Source organism: Hyperoodon ampullatus (genome assembly GCF_949752795.1).
Source record: "Hyperoodon ampullatus genome assembly, chromosome: 12".
Lineage (NCBI taxonomy): Eukaryota > Metazoa > Chordata > Mammalia > Artiodactyla > Ziphiidae > Hyperoodon > Hyperoodon ampullatus.
In genome coordinates, this window is record NC_136925.1 from 20,671,865 (window position 1) to 20,694,912 (window position 23,048).

At 41.8% G+C, this 23,048-nt stretch overlaps 1 protein-coding gene across 1 annotated transcript in view; it reads left to right on the top strand.

The window, feature by feature from the left end:
- The first annotated feature begins 16,189 nt into the window (after positions 1-16,189).
- Positions 16,190-23,048, top strand: part of ZNF292 (zinc finger protein 292) — an 85,663-nt gene continuing 78,804 nt past the window's right edge. Inside the window, exon 1 of the mRNA XM_079716808.1 lies at positions 16,190-16,372. Coding sequence (XP_079572934.1) covers positions 16,205-16,372 — 168 coding nt within the window. The 5' untranslated portion in view covers positions 16,190-16,204. The remainder of the gene's footprint in view (positions 16,373-23,048) is intronic.

A 23,048-nucleotide genomic window follows, 5' to 3' on the forward strand; every position in this document is an offset into this window, starting at 1 on the left:
AATCAAGTAAGAGAATAGCTGTGTGAGGAGCTGTTATCTTGGTGCTAAAAAAATGGAGACTGTGCATCCCTAACAAAGAATGTGTTTGCAGGCTGTTGATCTCAGGGGAGATTTAGAGGAGGAAGTTAATATTTTCTTGCTAAATTCTATATCACCACAATACTTTGAATTGATTGTAAATAATGCAAAGGTTTGTATGAGTGAGAATTATCGATATACAAAGAGCTGCAGGAAAGTAAATTTAGCTGCTGAAGATATATGTGTTATAAAGCTTTTTATTAAGTGGTTAATATTACATTCTTCTCCCAATATTTTCTACATTCTTAGTACTGCTACTCAACTACGTTACAAGAGGAATTTATTACATTCATTGTATTCCCATTAATCTTTAAAATAATATTATATTGCTTTTCATTTTATTTCACTGCTATTGTTTTTCCACTAAGCAATGATTTTTACCATGAGGCTGAAATCAATAGACATTTAACAAGTACCATACACAGGTTTATCATCAATCAAAAACCCCAAGGACCTAACACAGCACTTACTAAAATTGAGTTTGAATTCATCCTTGCTATTGTATTTTGTGAAACTTCTCTTAGAGGCTCTGGTTTATTTTACTGAGAAAATGATGCACTCCTCAATAATAATTGACAAAAGATTTAAGGAAATGTAATTCAGAAAAAGAAATCATTTACTGCACATAGCTGAAACATGACAATTTGGAACGCTTTTCTTCCACACTCATTCTGCCTTGGTAATACAGTAGAGAAGGATATTTTGTGACTAATTTGGTTTTATGTAATTTTTACATAGCAAACCTTCACTTAAAAGGAGATCGAAGGTAGAGTGTTTGCTTTCCAGGACAGCAAAACCAAACTAATATATTTGAGGAAAAGCTGCAAAAAAAACCCATGAAGTTGCTTTGGTTATCGATTATACTACCTACCACCAAGTCATGAAACTAAAACAAGTCAAAAACATAAGGATCAAATTATTAAAATGATTGTAGCACTTTAGAATTAGAATATAGCACTAAATACTACTAGAAGGGAAAATATATAGTTAACATTAAGGAAAGTTGAAAATATGTGTACGGCTGGACCTACAGATCAAAAGAATCTAGGTACTGCTAGAGTCTTTTGATCTGTAGGTTGATTCAAACTCAATTTTAGTAAGTGCTGTGTTAGGTCCTTGGGGTTTGTTTGTTTGTTTGTTTTGTGGTACGCGGGCCTCTCACTGTTGTGGCCTCTCCCGTTGCAGAGCACAGGCTCCGGACGCACAGGCTCAACAGCCATGGCTCACGGGCCCAGCCGCTCCGCAGCACGTGGGATCTTCTCAGACCGGGGCACGAACCCACGTCCCCTGCATCGGCAGGCGGACTCTCAACCACTGCGCCACCAGGGAAGCCCAAGGTCCTTGGGGTTTTTGATTGATGATAAACCTGTGTATAGTGCTTGTTAAATGTCTATTGATTTCAGCCTCATGGTAAAAATCATTCCTTAGGTATAAAGATCCAGAGATGACAGAAATGAGCTGTCATGCCAGGACCTCAAACTTTTTGTACATCAGTTTCCTTGTATAATCCTCCGTCACCTGGTTACCTCTTCCTTTATCGTAGCCTATCACAGTCCAACCTGCAGTACTTCTTTGGGTTCTGGAACCCACCTGCGGGTTTCTGCCACCTGTCAGGAGGAATTTGATGGCTGAGTGTTTATCAAAGAATAATTCTCACTTATATTAACATGGCACAGCATCAACAGGGCTAGGAGCACTCTCCTTCCACCTAGAGAAACTTGTAGCCTTTATTTTTACATGTTATCCTCACTAAATTGAACTCAGTATTGTTTGAAATGGCAATGCTGTATGTATATGCGTGTATACGGTTGTAAAGGAAACTTCTTAGGGAATGTTTTGTTTTTTCTGTTTTTTTTAAATTAATTTTTATTGGAGTATAGTTGCTTTACAACGTTGTGTTAGTTTCTGCTGTATGGCAAAGTGAATCAGTTATATGTACACATATATCCCCTCTTTCTTAGATTTCCTTCCCATTTAGGTCACCACAGAACACTGAGTAGAGTTCCCTGTGCTCTACAGTAGGTGCTCACTAGTTATTTTATTCACAGTAGTGTATATATGTCAATCCCAATCTCCCAATTCATCCCACCCCCAACAGGGGAATTTTTTTTGTTGTTTGTTTAAATTTATTATTTATTTTTTATTTTTGGCTGTGTTGCATCTTCGTTTCTGTGCGAGGGCTTTCTCCAGTTGCGGTGAGCGGGGGCCACTCTTCATCGCGGTGCGTGGGCCTCTTACTATCGCGGCCTCTTGTTGCGGAGCACAGGCTCCAGACACGCAGGCTCAGTAGTTGTGGCTCACGGGCCTAGTTGCTCGGCGACATGTGGGATCTTCCCAGACCAGGGCTCGAACCCATGTGCCCTGCATTAGGAGGCAGACTCCCAACCACTGCGCCACTAGGGAAGCCCCCCAGGGGAATGTTTTGATAGTTGAGAAAAGGAAAAGAAAGGAAAGGAGTAAAGGAGTAAACATTTTGTAGAGAATAAAATTTAGCAATTAGAAATAAATCTCTGCAAGAAACTAGGGATATTGTAAGCCTAACCATCAAATCTCTGGGCCCTTCTGTAGTCAATCTGTCCTCTGCATAAAAGCTCTCAGAGGGCTGCCTCTCCCCTTTCTCCCGCCTTTTGTTTTATAAATTGGAGTCAGGGGTATTTTGTTGAAAAGGACCAGCAAACCAAAAGGGGAGGGCTTCCCTGGTGGCGCAGTGGTTAAGAATCTATCTGCCAATGCAGGGGACATGGGTTCGAGCCCTGATCCGGGAAGAACCCACATGCAGCAAAGCAACTAAGCCCGTGTGCCACAACTACTGAGCCTGCACTCCAGAGCCCATGAGCCACAACCACCGAGCCCTCGTGCCACAACTACTGAAGCCCGCGTACCTAGAGCCTGTGCTCACAACAAGAGAAGCCACCACAGTGAGAAGCCCGCGCACCGCAATGAAGAGTAGTCCCCTGCTCGCCGCAACTAGAGAAAAGCCCGCGCGCACCAAGGAAGACCCAACACAGCCAAAAAAAAAAAATAAAAAACAAAAAACATAAATTAAAAAAAACAAAAAGTGGATAAGGCCCATTTAAAATTTGCAGTTTATGAAAAGGCAGGGCCTCTGGTCAGGTCCGAGTCTTCTCAACTACTCTAAGGCTAATATTATTTTTGCAGAATATGATACTTGAGTATGTGGTAATCTATAAAATATGAGAAGAAAAATGAGGGCAACAACCATCACTCCAAGCTTTAGTTAATATCCCTTTAGAACAGGGTGATTTTTCAGAGCCTTAAATGCTTATAACTGAAAATAGCTTTTATGAATAAGAACAAGGTAGATTCTGGCCAGATCAATACCTTGTTTTCAAGGGGCCAGGTTCTCATTCTGTGTAACTATGGAAATCAGACTACACAGGAAGGCAATCTTCTCCAGAGAGAGATGGGTACAGGTGAACCTTCTGATACTGCTAGTGAAATTAAAGTTCCAAATCCAACTATGTTGATTGAATTCAACACACTCTAATGGGCATATGCCTCCTCTTAGTATGCTTTATTTTAGTAAAGGGGAACAAAGCACAAATAACATGATTGAAAGGCTTACTCGGCTTCTGAGTATCGTGCCACTGAACAAGCGCGGAAACGCCCTCTGCATCAAGAATCTGGAGTCTATTTAATATAACGTCCTTTACATTAAATAGACCTCCCTCCAACTGCTAACACATTAGCAGTTGGCTTTGATACATTGTATCTAAGTCAAATTACTGTTATTTTTTCTAACATCTATCTTAAATATGTCTATTTTAAAATTTCAAGTTGTTGGTCCTAATTATACTAAAATTAATCAGTTTAAAAACTATTTTCCTTCCTTCTATGACATTAGCACTTGTATTAGTTTCCTATGACTACTGTAATAAATTATCAAAACTTAGTAGCTTAGAACAATACAAATTTGTTATCTTACAGTTCGGGAGGTCAGAAATCCCAAAGGGTCTTACTGTGCTAAAATCAAGGTTTTGGCAGGGCTGCATTCCTTCTGGAGGCTCTAGGAGAAATCCATTTTCTTGCCTTTTCCAGTTTCTAGAGGTCCCTGATTTCCTTGGCTGGTAGCTCCCTATCATCTTCAAAGCCAGCAATGGCTAATCAAGTCTTTCTCACATCGAATCAATCTTCATATTCATTTGTATCATTATTTTAGATTCCACATTCATGTGATATCATATGATATTTGTCTTTGTCTGACTTATGTCACTTAGTATGATAATCTCTAGGTACATGTTGCTGTAAATTCTTTTTTATGGCTGAGTAATATTCAAATATATATATATATATATATCACATCTTCTTTATCGATTCATCTGTCAATGGACATTTAGGTTGCTTTTATGTCTTGGCTATTATAAATAGTGCTGCTATGAACATTGGGGTGCGTGCATCTTTTCGAATTAGAGTTTTCATTGTTTCTGGATTTATGCCCAGGAGTGGGATTGTAGGATCATACGATAACTCTATTTTTCGTTTTTTAAGGAACCTCCATACTGTTCTCAGTAGTGGCTGTACCAATTTACATGCCCACCAACAGTGTAGGAGGGGTCCCTTTTATCCACACCCTCTCCAGCATTTATTATTTATTATTGTCTTCAATTTTTTGGAATAGTTTGAGAAGGATAGGTATAAGTTCTTCTTTATATATTTGGTAGAATTCCTCAGTGAAGACATCTACTCCTGGACTTTGGTTTGCAAGGATTTTTTAAAATCACAGATTCTATTTCATTTCTAGCAACTGGTCTGTTTCTTCTTTTTTTAATTGGAGTTGATTGACAATGTTGTGTTAGTTTCAGATGCACAGCAAAGTGATTTGGTTATACATATAAATGTATTCATTCTTTTTCAAATTTTGTTACCAAGATAGATTATCACAGAATATTGAGTAGAGTTCCCCATGCTATACAGTAGGTCCTTGTTGGTTATCTATTTTATATATAGTAGTCTGTGTATGTTAATCCCGAGCTCCTAATTTATCCCTCCTCCCCATGCTACCCCTTTGGTAACCATAAGTTTGTTTTCTAAGTCTGTGAGTCTGTTTCTGTTTTGTAAATAAGTTCATTTGTATCATTTTTTAAAATTATATTCCACATATGAGTGATATTGTTTGTTTCGTCTTGACTCAATCTTGGCAGGTTGTATGTTTGTAGAAATTTGTCCATTTCTTCTAAGTTGTCCAATTTATTGGCATGTAACTGTTCCTCTTATGATTTTTTGTATCTCTGCGGTATTGGTTTTTATTTCTCCTCTTTCATTCTTATTTTATTTATTCAATTAAATCAGACACAGTTTTAAAGAATTGTTAACTCTGTGTAATATTAATATGAAATTCCATGAATATACTATGTTTGAAATTGTTTATTAATTTAGACGTTAAAAGATACCCTTAAGGGGAAAACTTATTCTCTTACCTCAATAAAGGAATATTAAGACTGAGCTAATGTTTCCTTCTTATTTAATATTTCTGCTGATAGAATGGCTTTCTGGTATATTATTCCCCTTTTGTATTAGTGACAAATGATAAGTGGCTTGATTTCTAGTAATAGTTACTTGTTTCATATGAAATATTCAGTGAACCAAGGAGCCAACTTCTTTTACCTTTCCCTCAGGATGCCAGGGTCTTGCTGTCATTTCCATTCCTCTAGGATTTCCTTCTTCAGTGCTCTGCCCTATGTCAAGTGTAGAAAGTAACACTTACAAGCACTCAACTGTCTGCAGCTTTGGTGCATCATTTAGAAAGTAAGAATCATTTCTTACTGAGTGCTGACTGGCACAACACAGCAGGGGAGTAAAGCTGAAAAGAGAAACCATGAGAAATGTATGTTTTCTTTTTGCTTGCGTTTCCTGTCAAACGAGTAAAAGCAGGACTTAAAAATGAATCAAATGTGCTTTAAATAAACTTTCAAGATTGCAGTCAAAACATTATTTTTAACTTCCAAATGATCAATATGTATCATTCCTCACAGAATTATTAGAAACTACTCTGTACAGACTTATTTGAAGTTGTAAGGCTATAACTACGAAAACTAGTTTTATGACAAACAAGCTTTTGGAGTATTTTGTATTTTTCATATACTTGAACTATATATATAGGACGCAAAAGGCTACTTTAAAAGGGTAACCGATCACCATTACTTTTCTGTAGAAGGTTTTTGCACTAAGAAGTTTCAGTTACTCCAAATACTTTCCCTTCAAAACACAGTAATAAAACTAAAGGCCCAGGAATTCCCTGGCAGTCCAGTCATTAAGATTCCATGCTTCCACTGCAGGGGGCACGGGTTCCAACCCTGGCCGGGGAACTAAGTTCCCTTGTTCTGTTAAAGATGACTACAGTGTACTACATGTGCCTTGTAGTGTGTTGTGCAGGATGCCCAGAATATCTGCAGTGAGGACCTTCATGAATTGAAGCCTAAGCTCTTCATTTCCACCTCTGATCTCATAAAGCCATTTTCTGCACAATTATTTTGGAAAATAACTTCCTTTGACACTTTTGTCACTGTTAAATTTCTACTTCGTGGGTGGGGGGTATATATTCTCAGATCCTAAGACCTGAACTTGTGTCTTAATTGCTCTTGATATTGAGTGATAATTATTTTCTTTGTTTTGCCTCCAGTGACATTATGTGGTTCTGTTATATTGGATCTTTGACCTCTTTAGAAATCCCTTCGGACGCTAAATATTTTTCTAAGTTTCTGCCGTCAACCTTCTCATTATATCCTCTACTTTGGCAATCTCATCCATTTTCATGGCTTTACTTTTACTTTTTATTTTTATGAACGTGACTCCCAAATCAATATCTCCAATCTGAACTTTTCCCTTCACACATCGACCTGCTTGATGGACAGCGTCACCTAGATGTTTTGCTGGTATCTCCATCCCAAAATGAATTCATCAAGGTCCCCTCCCACCCTTGTTCTCACCCAGGCTAAGCTTTGTCTTGTGTGTTTGTTTTGTTTTGTTTTTTTCTGGCTGCGCTGCACGGCTTGTGGGATCTTAGTTCCCCGACCAGGGATGGAACCTGTGCCCCATGAAGCGGAAGCACGGATTCTTAAGCACTGGACCGCCAGGGAAGTCCCAGGCTAAGCTTTCTCTTACTTTCCTATTTCTGTTCAGGGCATTACTGCCCTTCCAAGTTTTAGGTTCCAAACCTTGAGTTCAGCTTTGACTTTCGGCTTTACGTGCCATCAGCTGTTCAGACTGGCCAAAGAAATCTTTGTATAGCTTCTATCTTCCCAATGTCATCCCCCAGCAGCTCTCATAAATCTCTCCTAGAGAAAGGTTTCTTTTTTTTATTTTTATTTTTTATTGGAGTATAATTGCTTTGCCATGTTGTGTTAGTTTCTGCTGTACAATGAAGTGAATCAGCTATAGGTATACATATAACGCCTCTCTGTTGGACCTCCCTCCCCCTCCCCTTCGCACCCATCTAGGTCATCACAGAGCACCGAGCTGAGCTCCCTATGGATTAAACACCTAAATGTAAGACCGGACACTATAAAACTCTTAGAGTAAAACATAGGAAAAACACTCTTTAACATAAATCACAGCAAGATCTTTTATGACCCACTTCCTAGAGTAATGAAAATAAAAACAAAAATAAGCAAATGGGACCTAATTAAACTGAAAAGCTTTTGCACGGCAAAGGAAACCATAAACAAGATGAAAAGACAACCCTCAGAATGGGAGAAAATATTTGCAAATGAAGCAACGGACAAAGGATCAATCTCCAAAATATACTAACAACTCATGCAGCTCAATAAAAACAAAAAACAACAACAGAAAAAAAACAATTAAAAAATGGGCGGAAGAACTAAATAGACGTTTCACGAAAGAAAGTTTTCTTAATTAGCCTCTTTACCTTCTGCCTCTTCTTCTATTTTGTGCCAAGGATTTCCAGCTAGAGCTGCTCTTCTTTTTTTTTTTTTTTTTTTTTTTTTGCGGTACGCGGGCCTCTCACTGTTGTGGCCTCTCCCGTTGCGGAGCACAGGCTCCGGACGCGCAGGCTCAGCGGCCATGGCTCACGGGCCCAGCCGCTCCACGGCATGTGGGATCCTCCCAGACCGGGGCATGAACCCGTGTTCTTTGCAGCGGCAGGCGGACTCTCAACCACTGCGCCACCAGGGAAGCCCTAGAGCTGCTCTTCTAAAGGACAACACTTTAAGGCAACGTAATCTAGAAGAGTTGAGCCCCCAGATCTGCAGTGAGCTAAGGGTGGAGGATTATTTAAGCCACTTTATCTTTCATTCCCTATTTCTTATCTGTATTGTGGATACTAATAATTTCTACAAACTATAATTGTTGCAATTGCGTGAAAATATGCACATAAAATATTTTCCCCTGGCACTTTATTAGCACCCAATAGATGGTAACAGTTATTATTACCATGTCACTTTGCTGTTCAAAATTGTCTATGGTGGGAATTCCCTGGTGGTCCAGTGGTTAGGACTCGGCATTTTCACTGCTGGGGCCCGGGTTGGATCCCTGGTTGGGGAACTAAGATCCCACAAGCCTCGCGGTGCAGCCAAAAAGAAAAAAAGTCAGTGGTGCCATAATGTCCACCAAATGGTGCAGCTCTAACCTACCTTTCTAGCGCTGAATCCCACTTACTGACCTTCACAAACTCTTTTCAGTCATGCATGCTGAACCGTTCTCTACACATTTCATTTACCTAAGATGCTTCTTACTTTCTCGTTTGTCTTATAGCTATTTATTTAATTTCCCTGTCTGAGTCAACATTCTGTTCATTACAACTGACCTATGCTCTTTTCACAGTAAAATTAAGTAAAAAAGAGGGAAATTATTAACTCATATGTGTGGACCAGGTGGAGACTACATGACTGTCAGTTTTCACAGAAGACACTCCCTTGGTCACAAGCATTTTGGCACCACATGGGCTCCACTTCTTTCTACACGTCAGCTTTACTTCCTGCCCCAGCATTGGCTTTCTCTGCTTCTCCTTAAACCCTGCATCAACACACTTCCCAGAGGTATGCCTTGTTATTTCCATCCATTTAGTTCCACACACAGATCAAATGACCCTGCATTCCAATTCCAAATGTCTGGGACAGTGTGCCAGGCAGTTCTCAGAGCAAGTCCATTCAGGGTAGGATGCTCCAAAGATGGTAATGTCTCAGAAAATAAGATCATTAGAGCATGAGTAGTGTCTTATCATCTTTATTTTTCTCATCATTCTTGCAAATTGTGACTTGTTTAGACCCCTTTCAGTAAATATTTATAGAAAGATCTGAAATTTTCTGTTGTGAGTTTGCTAAAAGCAATACGGATATTGAGTGAAGTTAAATTTATAATTTATTTAGTCTGCAGAGAATGATATAGACTTGATTGGAAGCTCCAAGACCTCACAACGCAATGGAAAATTTTGCCAAAAAGTGAAGGACACAGGAAAAGAGGCTCAACAGCACCAATTATTAGAGAAATGCACATCAAAACCATAATGAGGTATCATCTCATACTTGTCAGAATGGCCATCATCAAAAAATCTACAAACAATAAATTCTGGAGAGGGTGTGGAGAAAAGGGAACCCTCCTACACTGTTGGTGGGAATGTAAATTGGTGCAGCCACTATGGAAAACAATATGGAACTTCCTACAAAAACTAAAAGTCGAACTACCATATGATCTGACAATTCCACTCCTGCATATACATCTGGAAAAAACCGAAAACACTAATTTGAAAAGATACATGCACCCCTATGTTTTTTTTGTTTTTGTTTTATTTTGCGGTACGCGGGCCTCTCACTGTTGTGGCGTCTCCCGTTTCAGAGCACAGGCTCCGGACACGCAGGCTCAGCAGCCATGGCTCACGGGCCCAGCCGCTCCGCGGCAGGTGGGATCTTCCCGGACCGGGGCATGAACCCATGTCCCCTGCATCGGCAGGCAGACTCTCAACCACTGCGCCACCAGGGAAGCCCTCTCTCTTTCTTTTTTTACAAAATTGGAACAAGGGCCATGAGTCAGAGGGAAGGAAGGGAAGGCAGAAATTAGACAACTACAGGTCTAGAACAGTATGATCTGAAGGATCCCGAAGTGATGGTTAGAAAGCAGGTTTCTAGGACCCAACTCCAGTCTACTTAATCAGACTTTATAGAGGTGTGGCCTGAGAATCTGCCTTTAAGTCAAATTACTCAAGTGATCTTTATGCACACTAAAGTTTTAGAGGTTCTGCTGTAAGATAATTCAGATCCTGAAGGGTAAGCCCTACCTGGACTGAGAGGTAATCTTCTTACATTTATTTTCTCCTTAGATTTCTAGGATGGTAGTAAGGTCCCATATTAAGCATGCACTAGATGTTAGTGGGTAAACTCGTGGTAAAGAAATTGAGAAAAGATTCACTTATGTTAAGAAAACAATTGGACTGGAAATTTAGACTCTCTTGAGAAGACAATACAAAAATCAATATTGTGACAAAATGTAAGAGAAAAGACAAAATTAAATTAGATCTAAAGCCCAGATTAAGTTTGTGAAAGAGAAAGCTAGAGCCTGTGTTTTTGCAGTTCATCTGATAGAGTGTAACAACTGAGTATCTATCTTGCCTTCTTTTGAGTCTACTTGCTATAACTTTTGATTATAAATAATTTTGTTGATAAAAAGTAGAGTCCCCAAAATATTTGAAAGGCAGTTGTAAATAAGTTCCTAAAGTTTAGAGAGCATCATTGCTCATCCTGTAGAGTCTAGGATATTTTAGATAATATGAGGATAAGTGTAAATCTATATCTATGACGGTCAAAAATAAACTGAGTTGAATTTAGTTCAATGGGCATTTATTGACTACTTAATTTTACCTTGAAATGTGCCAAGGAATATTAGAGAAGGGAGCCTGGATATAAGACACAGTGTCTACCCTCAAAGGGCTTACAGGCTCATGAGCAAGGCTCATCTATAGACTAACTATAATAAAAGGCAAGATGAGGGATTTCAAATTAAAATGCAGTAGGGGGCGTGGGATGAATTGGGAGACTGGGATTGACATATATACACTACTATGTATAAAATAGATAACTAATGAGAACCTACTGTATAGCACAGGGAACTCTACTCAGTGACCTAAATGGGAAGGAAATCCAAAAAAGAGGGGATATATGTATATGTTTGGCTGATTCACTTTGCTGTACAGCAGAAACTGACACAGCAGTGTAAAGCAACTATACTCCAATGAAAAAATGGTATGACATTAAAAAAAATAAAATGCAGTAAGTAGTAGATCGAAGCTACAGGAGTTTTAAAGGGTGGTTATTTCTGCATGGGAAGGGGGTTGGTGGGCTAAGGGAAAGCAGAACAAATCAGTCAACTCTACTCTGGTGACAGATGTATCCAGACTTCACTCCACCAGGAAGACAAAGGAAGACTTCACAGAGGAGCCCTGGTTAGAGAGGAAGTCAAGAGGGTGAGGATGTGGAGAGAGGAATAGTGAGCAAGTGAACATTTTTGTAAAGGTACGATAGAGGGTAAGCGCTTGATGGGACTGGTCCTGGTCCAGTATATGAACAGAACACTAACCACTCAAATTGATGTTAATTGAATTATTATTACTGCCACTGTTGTTATATTGAAGAATACGTCTATAAGAATCACAGAAATCAGCAAAACTCCTAAGAAGTTGATGTCCTAAAATGGGAAGAGAGACCTGTGCATTTCCAAGTTCATCACACTTTGACAGCCCTATTTTTTAAAATCCAGAGTCCACAAAAGTGATACTCTCTGATGGGTTTCCAATGAGGTAAATGAGATACAATGATGAAAACTTAGAAATATAAGAAAAAGGCACTTTTATATTGCCTTTCTAAAGGCAATTTCTATATTTCTTCTTGGGAGAGATGCTGTGAATCAACTCAGGGGTTCTCTACAGAGATAACGTATGCCACATTTATGCTTCCAAGATTTATTTTGCTTTATTTCGCGGTTAATTTACGCTTGAATAATTGAGGCTCTATTAAAAGCATTTTCCTTAGAATGGTATTACTCTTTCTCATCTGCACCTGGCTTTTCCTCATGGAAAGAAAAAAAAAATCCGAATAGGCAATACAAATATCTCCCCTCATTTAACTACCTGTTTATTTAAATATACATGCTATCTTCTTTCTGGGAAGAACGCAAGGACTAGAATTAATCGTTTTAAATGCGGGCCCAGCGTTTCCGGTGCCTTTAGAATCATTTCAATATGTGGCACAGCACCTGCCTCGGGTTTTCATCTTTGATTGGACTCCATTCGCTGCTCCTCTCATGAAAAATGTTTTCCTCGGGAAAGTGTGGTGTGTTTTTAACCGATTCCAATAGACCTTCAACCCATGCTCTCTCTTTGTGTCCGCGGACACAGAAGTGGTTCCCAGACAACGGGGGGGACTTTCTGCTGGACCGATCCCCAGACAGACTCCGGCCCTCACCTCTGAGATCCAGCAGGCGGCCTGTCTGGGGCCTCGCGGCCCAGCCCCTCGGATGAGAGCAGGTAGAACCCGCCCGAGACCCAGCAGCCGTGCCCGCGTCGCGGCCTCCGCAGCACAGACTCTAGCATCCCCGCCCTGTCGGTTTCCGGAGCCCCGGAGCCCCGCCGCGCCCTGGAGAGGCTCCAGCATCCCTCGGCCTGGAGGCCCCGGGCGCCCGCGGCTCCCGAACCACGAGCCACAGCCGCCCTGCGGCCTCGATCCACAGCGCCGGGTGGAAGAGCCGCGCCGGCAGATGCCGGGGCTGGGGCTGCTGAGCGCCGGCCCCCGGACGAAGAGCGCGAGCACCCGCGCAGCTGCCAGGCAATCGAGCGCCGTGCCGCGCCAGGGGAGTCCCGTCCCGCCTCGGCCGAGTGGGGACGCGAGGACACGGTTAGCCGAGCAGATCGGAGGCGGCCTCAGCCCGGCTCCAGCCCCGCGCACCTCCCCGGTGGCCGGGGCCCCGGGAGACTGCCGGGGAAGGGAGAAACGGCGGCAGGAGGGCGGGGCGCTCTCCGCCCCCTGAGGCCCGCGCTCTCTTCCAGCGTGCTGGGGTTGCTCGGCGCCCCGGTCGGAAGGACGTGCCCAGCCTCAGCCCTGAGCCGTCCGCCGCGCCCGCCGCACCCCTGGCGCGGCCCTCTGGCTCTGTTAGCAGGCACAATCCAGCGCCCTTCCTGCCACCAGGCCCTGCTATTTCAAGAATTTTAGGGGGGAAAAAAAACGTGCACTAGCGAGCTGGGGGGCCGGGGCAGCCCGGGAAACTCGTGAAGCAGGCAGGCAGGCGGCCTGGATGCAGCGACCTCTGTCCCCCAAGGGTCTCCCCGGCTTTATTGATCGCAGGGGTGGGGTGGGGGGCTTTTTCTGTCTCCCAGATTTACTCTGAAATCGAGTCTCTTGGGACTGAACGTCCATATGATTGTATCACGTCCATAGCAGTCGCGCTGTGTCCAAAATGGGTAAGGGCACTCGCGGCGCAGACACTGAGGTCCCCAGAGACGCCAAGTCTCTTGGCCCCGGGGCTTATGCTTGTTTTCTCCATGGAACGGGCCTCCGAATTCCCCCAGGAACGTCTCAGTAAGTAGGGGTGTGTGTGAGCGTGTGTGCAATGATTCCCGTGAACTGACAGTGTTATTACAAGAACAAATGGACGTAAGTACAATACGTCATGTGTACTTGCTGATACACTTTTTTAATGGATAAGAATGAAATTTCTGAGGTCTCGAAGACAAGGTCGACTTGTCAAGGGAAAGTATTTCCAGCCCTCATTTAATTAAAAAAACCTGCACTTCTGTAGAGATTCGATGGACATTACGGCTAGCACCTTAGACGACTTTGGTGTTCCGAATTGAATCTGCATGCATTCTCGTAATAGAACACTTGTCGAACGAACTGCCATTGCAGGTCACTCTTCCTCAAAACTGTAAGCTTCCTCAAGGCAGGGATAGTTTTCATTCACCTTTGATTTTCCCCATATCAAGCAGTGCCTGCCTATAAATTCAATAAATTGTCGTTAATTCCACCACTCACCCCTAGTCCTTACACTTTCTATAGATTCTAATACGGAGGAACGCAGGAAGGGGAAGGTGGGGAGAAAGATACCAAATAAAAGTGAAAGATTTAGTCTTCCAAGCTGAGGGACGTTTGCAAGACAGTGATAATGCTCAGAATCAATTTGCTAATCAAATCTCTTTGGTTTTAGGGCTATCATGGGCAGGAAGTGGAAATGACCTACATTCTTGGGCTTTTTGTTTTTAATCAATAAGTGGATACATTTCTCTTTGGATATATTTTCCTTTCTTCTTTTTTTCTTTCTTTCTATAGATTAGGTGTGGTGTAAACCATTATACTTGAAGTGCAAATGTGTCTTGCTAGCCTTTGATGTCTTAGATGTCCTTGAATTTACTGGTATATGTGGCTAATCTCATATTTCTCATTTTTTATATTTTAACGGTTATCCTAAGATAACATACATTGGAGAAATCTTGTTTGGACATCTAAAATACTTCACTTGGGAGAGTGAGCTGCAAATATTAAATCCATTAGCTGCCTTAACTGTTGCTTTTTAAGCTCTCAGTGATACTTTTACATCTTTGTTCCTTAGCCCTTGAGTGTACTCCCCAGCCTCTTCCATTTGTAACTATTTGAAGAACCTGTATTGTTAATATGTAATATCAGCACACATATGCTGTTATTATTTTAGCTGATAATGGCTTTTATAAGGGGTTCATTTGTGCCCACTCATCTTATATAATGGCACTTAAGCATCACCATCACTGATGCATTACAAACATTCATTCTGGACAACATACTGTCTAGAACATTTTCTATCAATACTAGAAATCTCCACATGCCTCATCACTATCATTGTTTCTGAATTTCTGTAGACAAGTTGTAAGAAAGATTAGCCTTTTGTCTAATTTTCGACTACTAACAAAATATTTGTTTTATTCTGAACTTTAGGCTTAAGCACTTGAATTTTTATATTTCTACTGTTCTGCTCAAGTGCTAAGTGTTCATTCTTTCCAGGTTGTAAATAAAATATGGTTCAGAATGCCATCTCTATTTGCAGCACCAGGAAAAAATGCTGTTGAATCTGTAAGAACTCTCGATAACCTTGTTCTTATATTTTAGCAACTTCCCCTCCGTTGTGATTTTTAATGGAGTCCTTATTGCTTTTTTTTTTTTCTTGACCTACTTTCTTTTCAAGAGCTTTCATATAGAGCGTGTTTTATGTGGCGGTGATTTCTGTAGTGTGTAGGAGAGTCTTAAATCGCGGCGGAACAGATTAGTTGGCTATCACTTATAACGGAAACGTTTTCGTGGTTTAAAAATCACCTGGTTCCAACGTCCACAATTTCACAGTCTGAAATCTTTTAAGCTATGCTTTTCATGAGTTTGCTCCGTTTTCCAGACTGAGGATTGGACCTCATTCTGCTCTGACCCAATTGTTATTTTTCTTTGTTGCCTCAACCCCCTAGAGATCGTGTTTCCAAGGGAGAGGCGTTCTTGGGACTGACGAGGAGGGGAGTGGGACGAGATCTGGTACTTCAGGCACTGGATCCCTCCTCCCCCTCTCGGTGAGAAGTCGGAGACAATTTTGACAGTTCATAGTCCCGCTTTGGCTCTCACGCTCTTGGTCCATGGGTGGGTTTTACCTGCTCCCACTTCCCCTGCCTCTGGCCTGTCTTCGGGCCAATCGCAAATGCAGCCCTTGCCCCAGCCCACCCAGAGCTCTCCCTCACCCGTCCTCTTGGGGAACTGGGGCATATGTCCGTAGAAGGCTTCGGAAACTGGGGAAAGCCACGCCGGGATCCGGACGGTCGAGAAGACAGCCCCTCCCCAGGCTTTTCCCCGCGTCGCGGCCCTCACGTGACCGAGAACAGGCCTCCACCGGCCCGCCCATTTCGTCCGCTGCTGCCCACTTCCCGCTGGGGGTAAGTAAACCGCGGTTTTCCGTACCGCCCAACCCCGCCCTCCTCCTTTCCCCTTCCCTTCACCTCCCTCGGGTTCCCTCGCGCCACTCTCCCCGCCCCCCATCCTCCCCACCGGGCCCTTTGTACGTGCTCGGCGGCGTGCGAGCGCGCCCGGCACGTGACCCCGCCGAACGTGGCATTGTGTTATCACGTGACCCAGGTGCGTACGCGACGGAGCGGGGTGTGAAGATGGCGGACGAAGAGGCCGAGCAGGAGAGGTTGAGTCGCGGCGGAGGCGGCTGTGCCGCGGAGCTGCAGCGCCTGGGTGAACGGCTCCAGGAGCTGGAGCGACAGCTGCGGGAGAGCCGGGTGCCGGCCGTGGAGGCGGCCACGGAGTACTGTCAGCAGCTGTGCCAGGTGAGGGCGCCTGGGGTCCCCTCCCCCTTTCCCCCTGCTAGAGGGGGAAGAGGGCGAGCGAGCGCTTGGCGGCCGTGCGGTGGTCCTCGCTGCCTTGGCATCGTCTGCGCCGCCGCCCGGGCGGGAGCGGGGGAGTACGAGGAAGGCGCCTTTGTGTGGCTGCCGTTGTGGCGGTTGTTGTCGGAGGCTCCCGGCTGGGGGAAGGGAGTTGTGGTCAGGGCGGAAAATCCCCCCTCCCCTTCCCTTCCCCGAACTCGGGACTGCGCGGTCCCCGCGGCCGAGAGATGCAGACTGCGAGGACTGGAGCCCTCTCCGCCGTAGGAGAGGCTAAGGGGGGAATGGAGGCCAGGTCCCCTTCCTCTTTCTCTTATTGTGCACTGGGGATTACCGCGCCCCCCGCCTCTGCGCCCCCGCGTCCCACTCCAATGGGCCTCCGCCCCCACTGGTTTGATTCCTTTGCCTCCTTTTGCTTTCATCCGTCCCGCCCCCGGCCCCGTTCTCGCTGTCTCCGGGCCTTTGTTGTTCGAGTTTCGCCTTAGGACTGAAGGGGCCTTTGTTGATGTTCCGAGGAGCAGTCCCCGCCGACCCCTTCTAGCTGGGCGAGACGTTCGGGGGTAGGCGGCGCGGAGGTTGTCCCTTCCTGCCTTTACTTGCTAGGAGCACCGCTTCCATGGTAAAGGTTGCTCTCCTCGGTGGAGAGAAGCTGTCCCTGTGTGTGTATCCTAGGGTCGGATGTCGCTGTGCAGCGGCTTTTCCAGAGTCCGCTTCTCTTTTGCCTTCATCCTTGGAGGAGTGTGGTTTCCTCTCTGCCCTTCCTCTGCCGTCTCCCCACCCCCCTATTACTTGGAGCCTTCCCTGTTTGGCCTCCCGGTGGAACGGAGAAGACTGAGGTTCATGTGGACCCGTGCTCAGGTCAGTTTCAGGCCTTTCCTTTTCTTGCACAAGGACACTGCTTTCCAGTAACTGCGTTCTAACCAGGATTTGGAATGTTAATAGCACTGTTTGCTTGATAGAAATCGGGGAGTTTGTGTCTACATTTGGACTTGATTACCTACCCTCCAGTTACATTTGAAATTGCAAGGTGCTGCTGCTGGCTGTGGTCAAGATTTTGGTTAGATTATCTTCTTGAGGAAGAAAAAGAATTTAAACGGGTCACATTTAGAGTTAGCTTGTGAACATGTATGTCATTATACAGAAGTTGTTTCATTAAGATACTGAACTTAAGGTCGAACAATGGTGGACCGTTTTAGCATGTCAGAGTAGATCACATTTTCACTTAACTTTTGGCCTCCAAGTTCTGAAATGTTTCTTTATAAGATCAGGGATACTTGATCCCATACCAGAAATTCTCCATTGTTCTATGCACCTTATTGTCGCAAATTATTTGATGGCGGTTATCTTAAAAAGCAAAACAACAAAAAAACTTTGTGAGATTGCATGGTGACTTGTCTGGGAATAAATGCAGTGTGAAAGCCACCCACTTAAGGTAATATAGGTCTGGTGAATACCTATGGCATAATTAGAGATTCTGTCATTCCTTTGAATCCTAGTTTTTAAAGAATTGTTGAAATTGACTAATTTCACTATCCTAACGGTAAACACTCATTCTTAATTGGTCTTCCAGATTTAAAAATTTATCTTAGCTTAAAAAAAAACTTTAATAAGATGCCCATGAAAGGAACTCCTTCATTTGTAAGTAAAGTTAGCTTTTCAGTCAGTGAAAAGTATTAAAGTCTAGCTTTGCTGAAAGACATTTTTCAGGTAACAGTTTCCGTTGATGGATTTAAGGCTTATTGCTGTAAATAGTCTTGACCAGCAATATGTATAATCAGGATTAATAATTCTGGGAAAGTGGAATCTCATACAAGTTGGACTTAATTTGGAGGGTGTGCAACATCAGATATTTGTCACTTTAAAATTATTTTTAATGTATGAAACAGTATTCCTTTTTGTCAGCATGAAGGTAATTTCCTGTATTAGTTTTAAGTGATTAGTCTTACAACATGTAAATTGTTTTTATTGACCAGTGCTACATGAAATAGTAATAAAACAAATGCTGGGTTTGTGGATTTCAAAAAAAAAAATGACATATTGCATGCACTAAAATCCCACAATAACGTAAATGCATTTAAAAGTGATCTCCATTATTCGAATAGTAGAGTGTATCTGATGTTTAAAATCCCCTGTAGAACATATTATATATATATATATATATATATATATAATTTATATATATATAATAAGTTTCCAATTTGGTCTTGCCAGATGGGAGGTAACTTGAAACAGTTGTTTCTTTAAAATTGTATCCTAGCCATTATTATTAGTGGTTAACAATTACAGAATTTACTGGAGCAGTTTAAGAACAGTGCTAGAAATACTAGGAGCTAGAAATTATATCTACGTTTCTAACCTGGAGTTTATCATTTAACTTTTTCTATCTAAGGTTTTTCTGTAAAACTGGGATATTCACATGCTTCAAGAAGGCAAAGATGAATAAATATTTGTCAGAGTTAGTGGGCTTCACAGTTAATATTCTGCAAGTGTTGATGCTTAGTGCTTTTAAATGTGAATTCGTTTATATTCTGAATTTTTACCTCAACAAAAGGTGAGTTTCTGGAGAATAGTGAAACCTACAGAAATAAAATTGCTTACTCTTTCTAGTTTATGGATTTTTCTTTTTGAATGAAGTGTAGGATGGTAACAGATTTCTTGAGTTCTGAGAAGTAATATAGAAATGAAAAACATTTTTCTTATTGTTAACTGTATTGTTTTGCTGTTTATATTAGGTCGCTTCCTGGAAGCATGCCCCACTTCTATATGAACGTTTGCTTAAAGCTTAAGAGTAGGAGGAAGGGAACGTGTTAGAGGATGGGCATATGGGAGTATTTGTCAGAAAATCTTAGATTTCCTTATATCTTTACAAGCTAGCTGTAATCTGGATAATGTTTAATTTTCCTAAAAGCGAATTAGAATAAGAATATAGGATAACCAGAAATAATTTATTGTATTTATTTGTTTCAGTGTCATTATATAAAAACAGATTGTAGTTGGAACTTATGGGACTGTTTCTTGTATTAGACTAGGCCAGGATTCACTCACTCATTCAGCATTGTTTTTGAATACCTACACCGAGGGCCAGGCAACCATGAGCATGGTCCCTGGCTTCAAGGATCTTATAGTCTCTGGAGGAAGGTAGACAAGTAATTGTAGTAAACTGTGATTTATATCTTTTATATGGAAGGTTATTTATTTGGGAGTTTGAACAGAAGCATTCCAATAGGAGAATTGTTCTAAAAGGATTTTTAAATGATTCATTTAAAAAGTTAAGCCATCATAATAGATGAAGAATGATTTGTTGGAGCATGGTGTTTGTTGACTGCATTACATACTGGACTGGATGACTCGTTGATTAATACATGAGTTGTGACTGTTTATGGTTATTTACCTTCTGGTGACAATTATTTTAAAAGGTAGAATTGCAGTTGTGGAAATATGGTTGTGTATCATACACACACGCACGCTTCTTACCTTTGTTCATACCTTGATTCATATAAGCAGCTTCTCAACTGGGCATAGTACTTTTTCCCACTGCGTTTCTCTCTTAAGGACATTTAGAAACACGTGGGGTCAGTTGTTTGGTTACTGCAGTGACTGGGGATGTGATAACTGGCATTTAGTGCCCATGGGCCATGGATACTACATTTTCTGAAGTGACCAGGATAGTCCCACTCCATTAAAATTTATCCCTCTGCCTAAATACCCACAAGTGCTCTTTTGAGAAACAGTGACCAGAAAGAAGAAGAATATATTAAGATTTTTTTTGTCCTTATGCTTTTTCATGTTAATATAGTTATATTAAGAAATGCAGTTAATCTGGAGCAGATCCAGGTCATTGCTTTTCAACCACATATAAATGCACACACTGAGCTTCAGTGCACATTGAACTTGAAAATTTCTACTTTCTTAGCAGAAATTAAGAGCAATTACTTAACCAGTTACTAAAACAATTCACTTTTACTAGGTTAAGGAGGGTAGCAAAGTCAGAATACTTAGTTATCCTGATTAAAGCAGAGATTTGACCTTTTGATAAAATTGAAATTCTGTGCTCTTAAGAAAGCATTTAATGCAAGGACTAGGTTTAAATGTTAGGGAATATAAGATACAGGAGATTCTAGTAGGATATAAACTAATAAGATTTAAATATCACTTCAAGATGACAACTGAAGAGATGTCAAAAGGCTGTGTATCATTAACATATGTGCTTTATTTTTTATTCCCCTTTTTAAAATTGAAAATGTGGTACGTTAAAATGGTTTTTAAAAATTCAAAGACCGAGAAAGGGCATACACTGAAAACTTGCTCTCCTTCCCACCCTAGGCCTCCAGTCACCTTCCACAAAGACAGTCCCCTAATAGTATTTTATGTGTCTTCCCAGAAATGCTGTTTACTCTTTTTTTTTTTTTTTTTGCGGTGCGCGGGCCTCTCACTGTTGTGGCCCCTCCCGTTGCGGAGCACAGGCTCCGGACGCGCAGGCTCAGCGGCCATGGCTCACGGGCCCAGCCGCTCCGCGGCATGTGGTATCTTCCCGGATCTTCCCGGACTGGGGCACGAACCCGCGTCCCCTACATCGGCAGGCGGACTCTCAACCACTGTGCCACCAGGGAAACCGTACTCTTTTTTTTTTTTTTTTTTTTTAATTAAAAAAATAAGGACATACTGCATCTTTTTTTTCTTTGCGGTACGCGGGCCTCTCACTGTTGCGGCCTCTCCCGTTGCGGAGCGCAGGCTCCGGACGCGCAGGCTCAGCGGCCATGGCTCACGGGCCCAGCCGCTCCGCGGTATGTGGGATCTTCCCGGACCGGGGCACGAACCCGCATCCCCTGCATCGGCAGGCGGACTCTCAGCCACTGCACCACCAGGGAAGCCCTATACTGCATCTTTTTCTTCACCAAAAGTATCTTTGAGATCATTCTGTAGCTGCCCACGTAAATCTATGGGTTTCTGTTTTAAACTGTGTAATAATTGTAGTCTGCACCTGTGTCTAATTAATCAGTTAATTGTTGGTGGTTATTTAGAAGAGTAAGTTAATTTTATGTGTAGTAATTTCAGAGTTCAGAATAGGTAGTAGGCACATCAGGCTGGGTTATCAGACAGAAGGCTTTACTAAAAAGGTAGGATTTGACCTAGACCTTAATGCCTTTATTAACTGTGTTGAGTGCCTTGTTGGTATAAGAAACAAATGAAATTAAAACTGTTGAGAGCTACTGTTTAAATTGTGCAGTTACAGTATATCTTTATATATATTTCTTCCGTCTATTTGATACAAGTTGATTCTTTTGTTTGTCTGCATGTTTTGCTTAGCTTTAATGGTAGAGGCAAAAATTTTGAAAATACTTAAATATTTTCCTTGAGAAACTTGACTTTCTTTTGATTATTAGAGACTATCTTAAGTTAATTTGTAGGTCACTTCAAATCAGAAGAAAAGATAGCTTGCTTGTTAATTAGTGATAATTACTTTAGGTATTGAGGGAGTAATAAGTCATTTAAACTTTAAAAGTTTAGGTAATGCTCAGGGGAAATAATTTGTTAAGTGTTCATAATTAGTATGATTGCATGCTGGAGATGTTAAATTCTACTTTCCAGAATATACTTATACCAGTTTTAGCAAAGGAAAACTTTACCAAATTTTGCTTGCCTGCTTCTTAACATTTCTTCTTTTTTTTTCTTTTTTTTCTTTTTTTGCGGTACGCGGGCCTCTCACTGTTGTGGCCTCTCCCGTTGCGGAGCACAGGCTCCGGACGCACAGGCTCAGCGGCCATGGCTCACGGGCCCAGCCGCTCCGCGGCATATGGGATCCTCCCAGACCGGGGCACAAACCCGTATCCCCTGCATCAGCAGGCGGACTCTCAACCACTGCGCCACCAGGGAGGCCCAACATTTCTTGATCCTAAATTAAAATGGGGGAAGGGAAGAGGTATTTTGCAATTGCCATTCATGATATTTTATATGACTAATCTGCAAAACCAAGGATTTTTGAAAATGTATGGTCTTAACTGTATGAAACTGCTGCTGTACTTAATTTCCTGGAGATTCTGTCAAAGCTGAGAAATTACCTTATTTTTCCCAACTCCCACACGTAAATTCAGTTCATAAAATAAACCAATCAGTGTGTGAGTAGCCTTGCTTCTAAAATGGAAAGTTTACTTTTTATTAATGTGTTTGTCAGATACGCTGTGTAACTTTTAACTATGTATTGTTTTCCAGGAGAACCTCTTGATTCATTGTTTCTCTTATCATTTAGAGTTGCACAGTGCACCTCACAGGAAAAAATGTTACCTTTTCCCACCTTACATACATTTAGCCAAGAAGATTTGTTAAAGTTCAGTCAGTTACATCTTAATTTATTTTAAACATATTGAAATTCCTCTTATATGGGAGCACTAAGGGAGCTATGGAGAATTATGGCGTGGATAGAGCTTACAAAATCTAGTACATATATTAATAGTTAAGCAAGTAATACTATTAGATAGTAAAGTATCTAGTGATTAATACAATAAGTAGAGTGTGAATTAAGAAAACTAGAGCATTTTAAAATTACTTACACTAGCTAAAAATTGAAAGGAAAGGAAAGGAAAACACTATTTACATTGGGTCTTGAATGTGGATAACTAAAGTG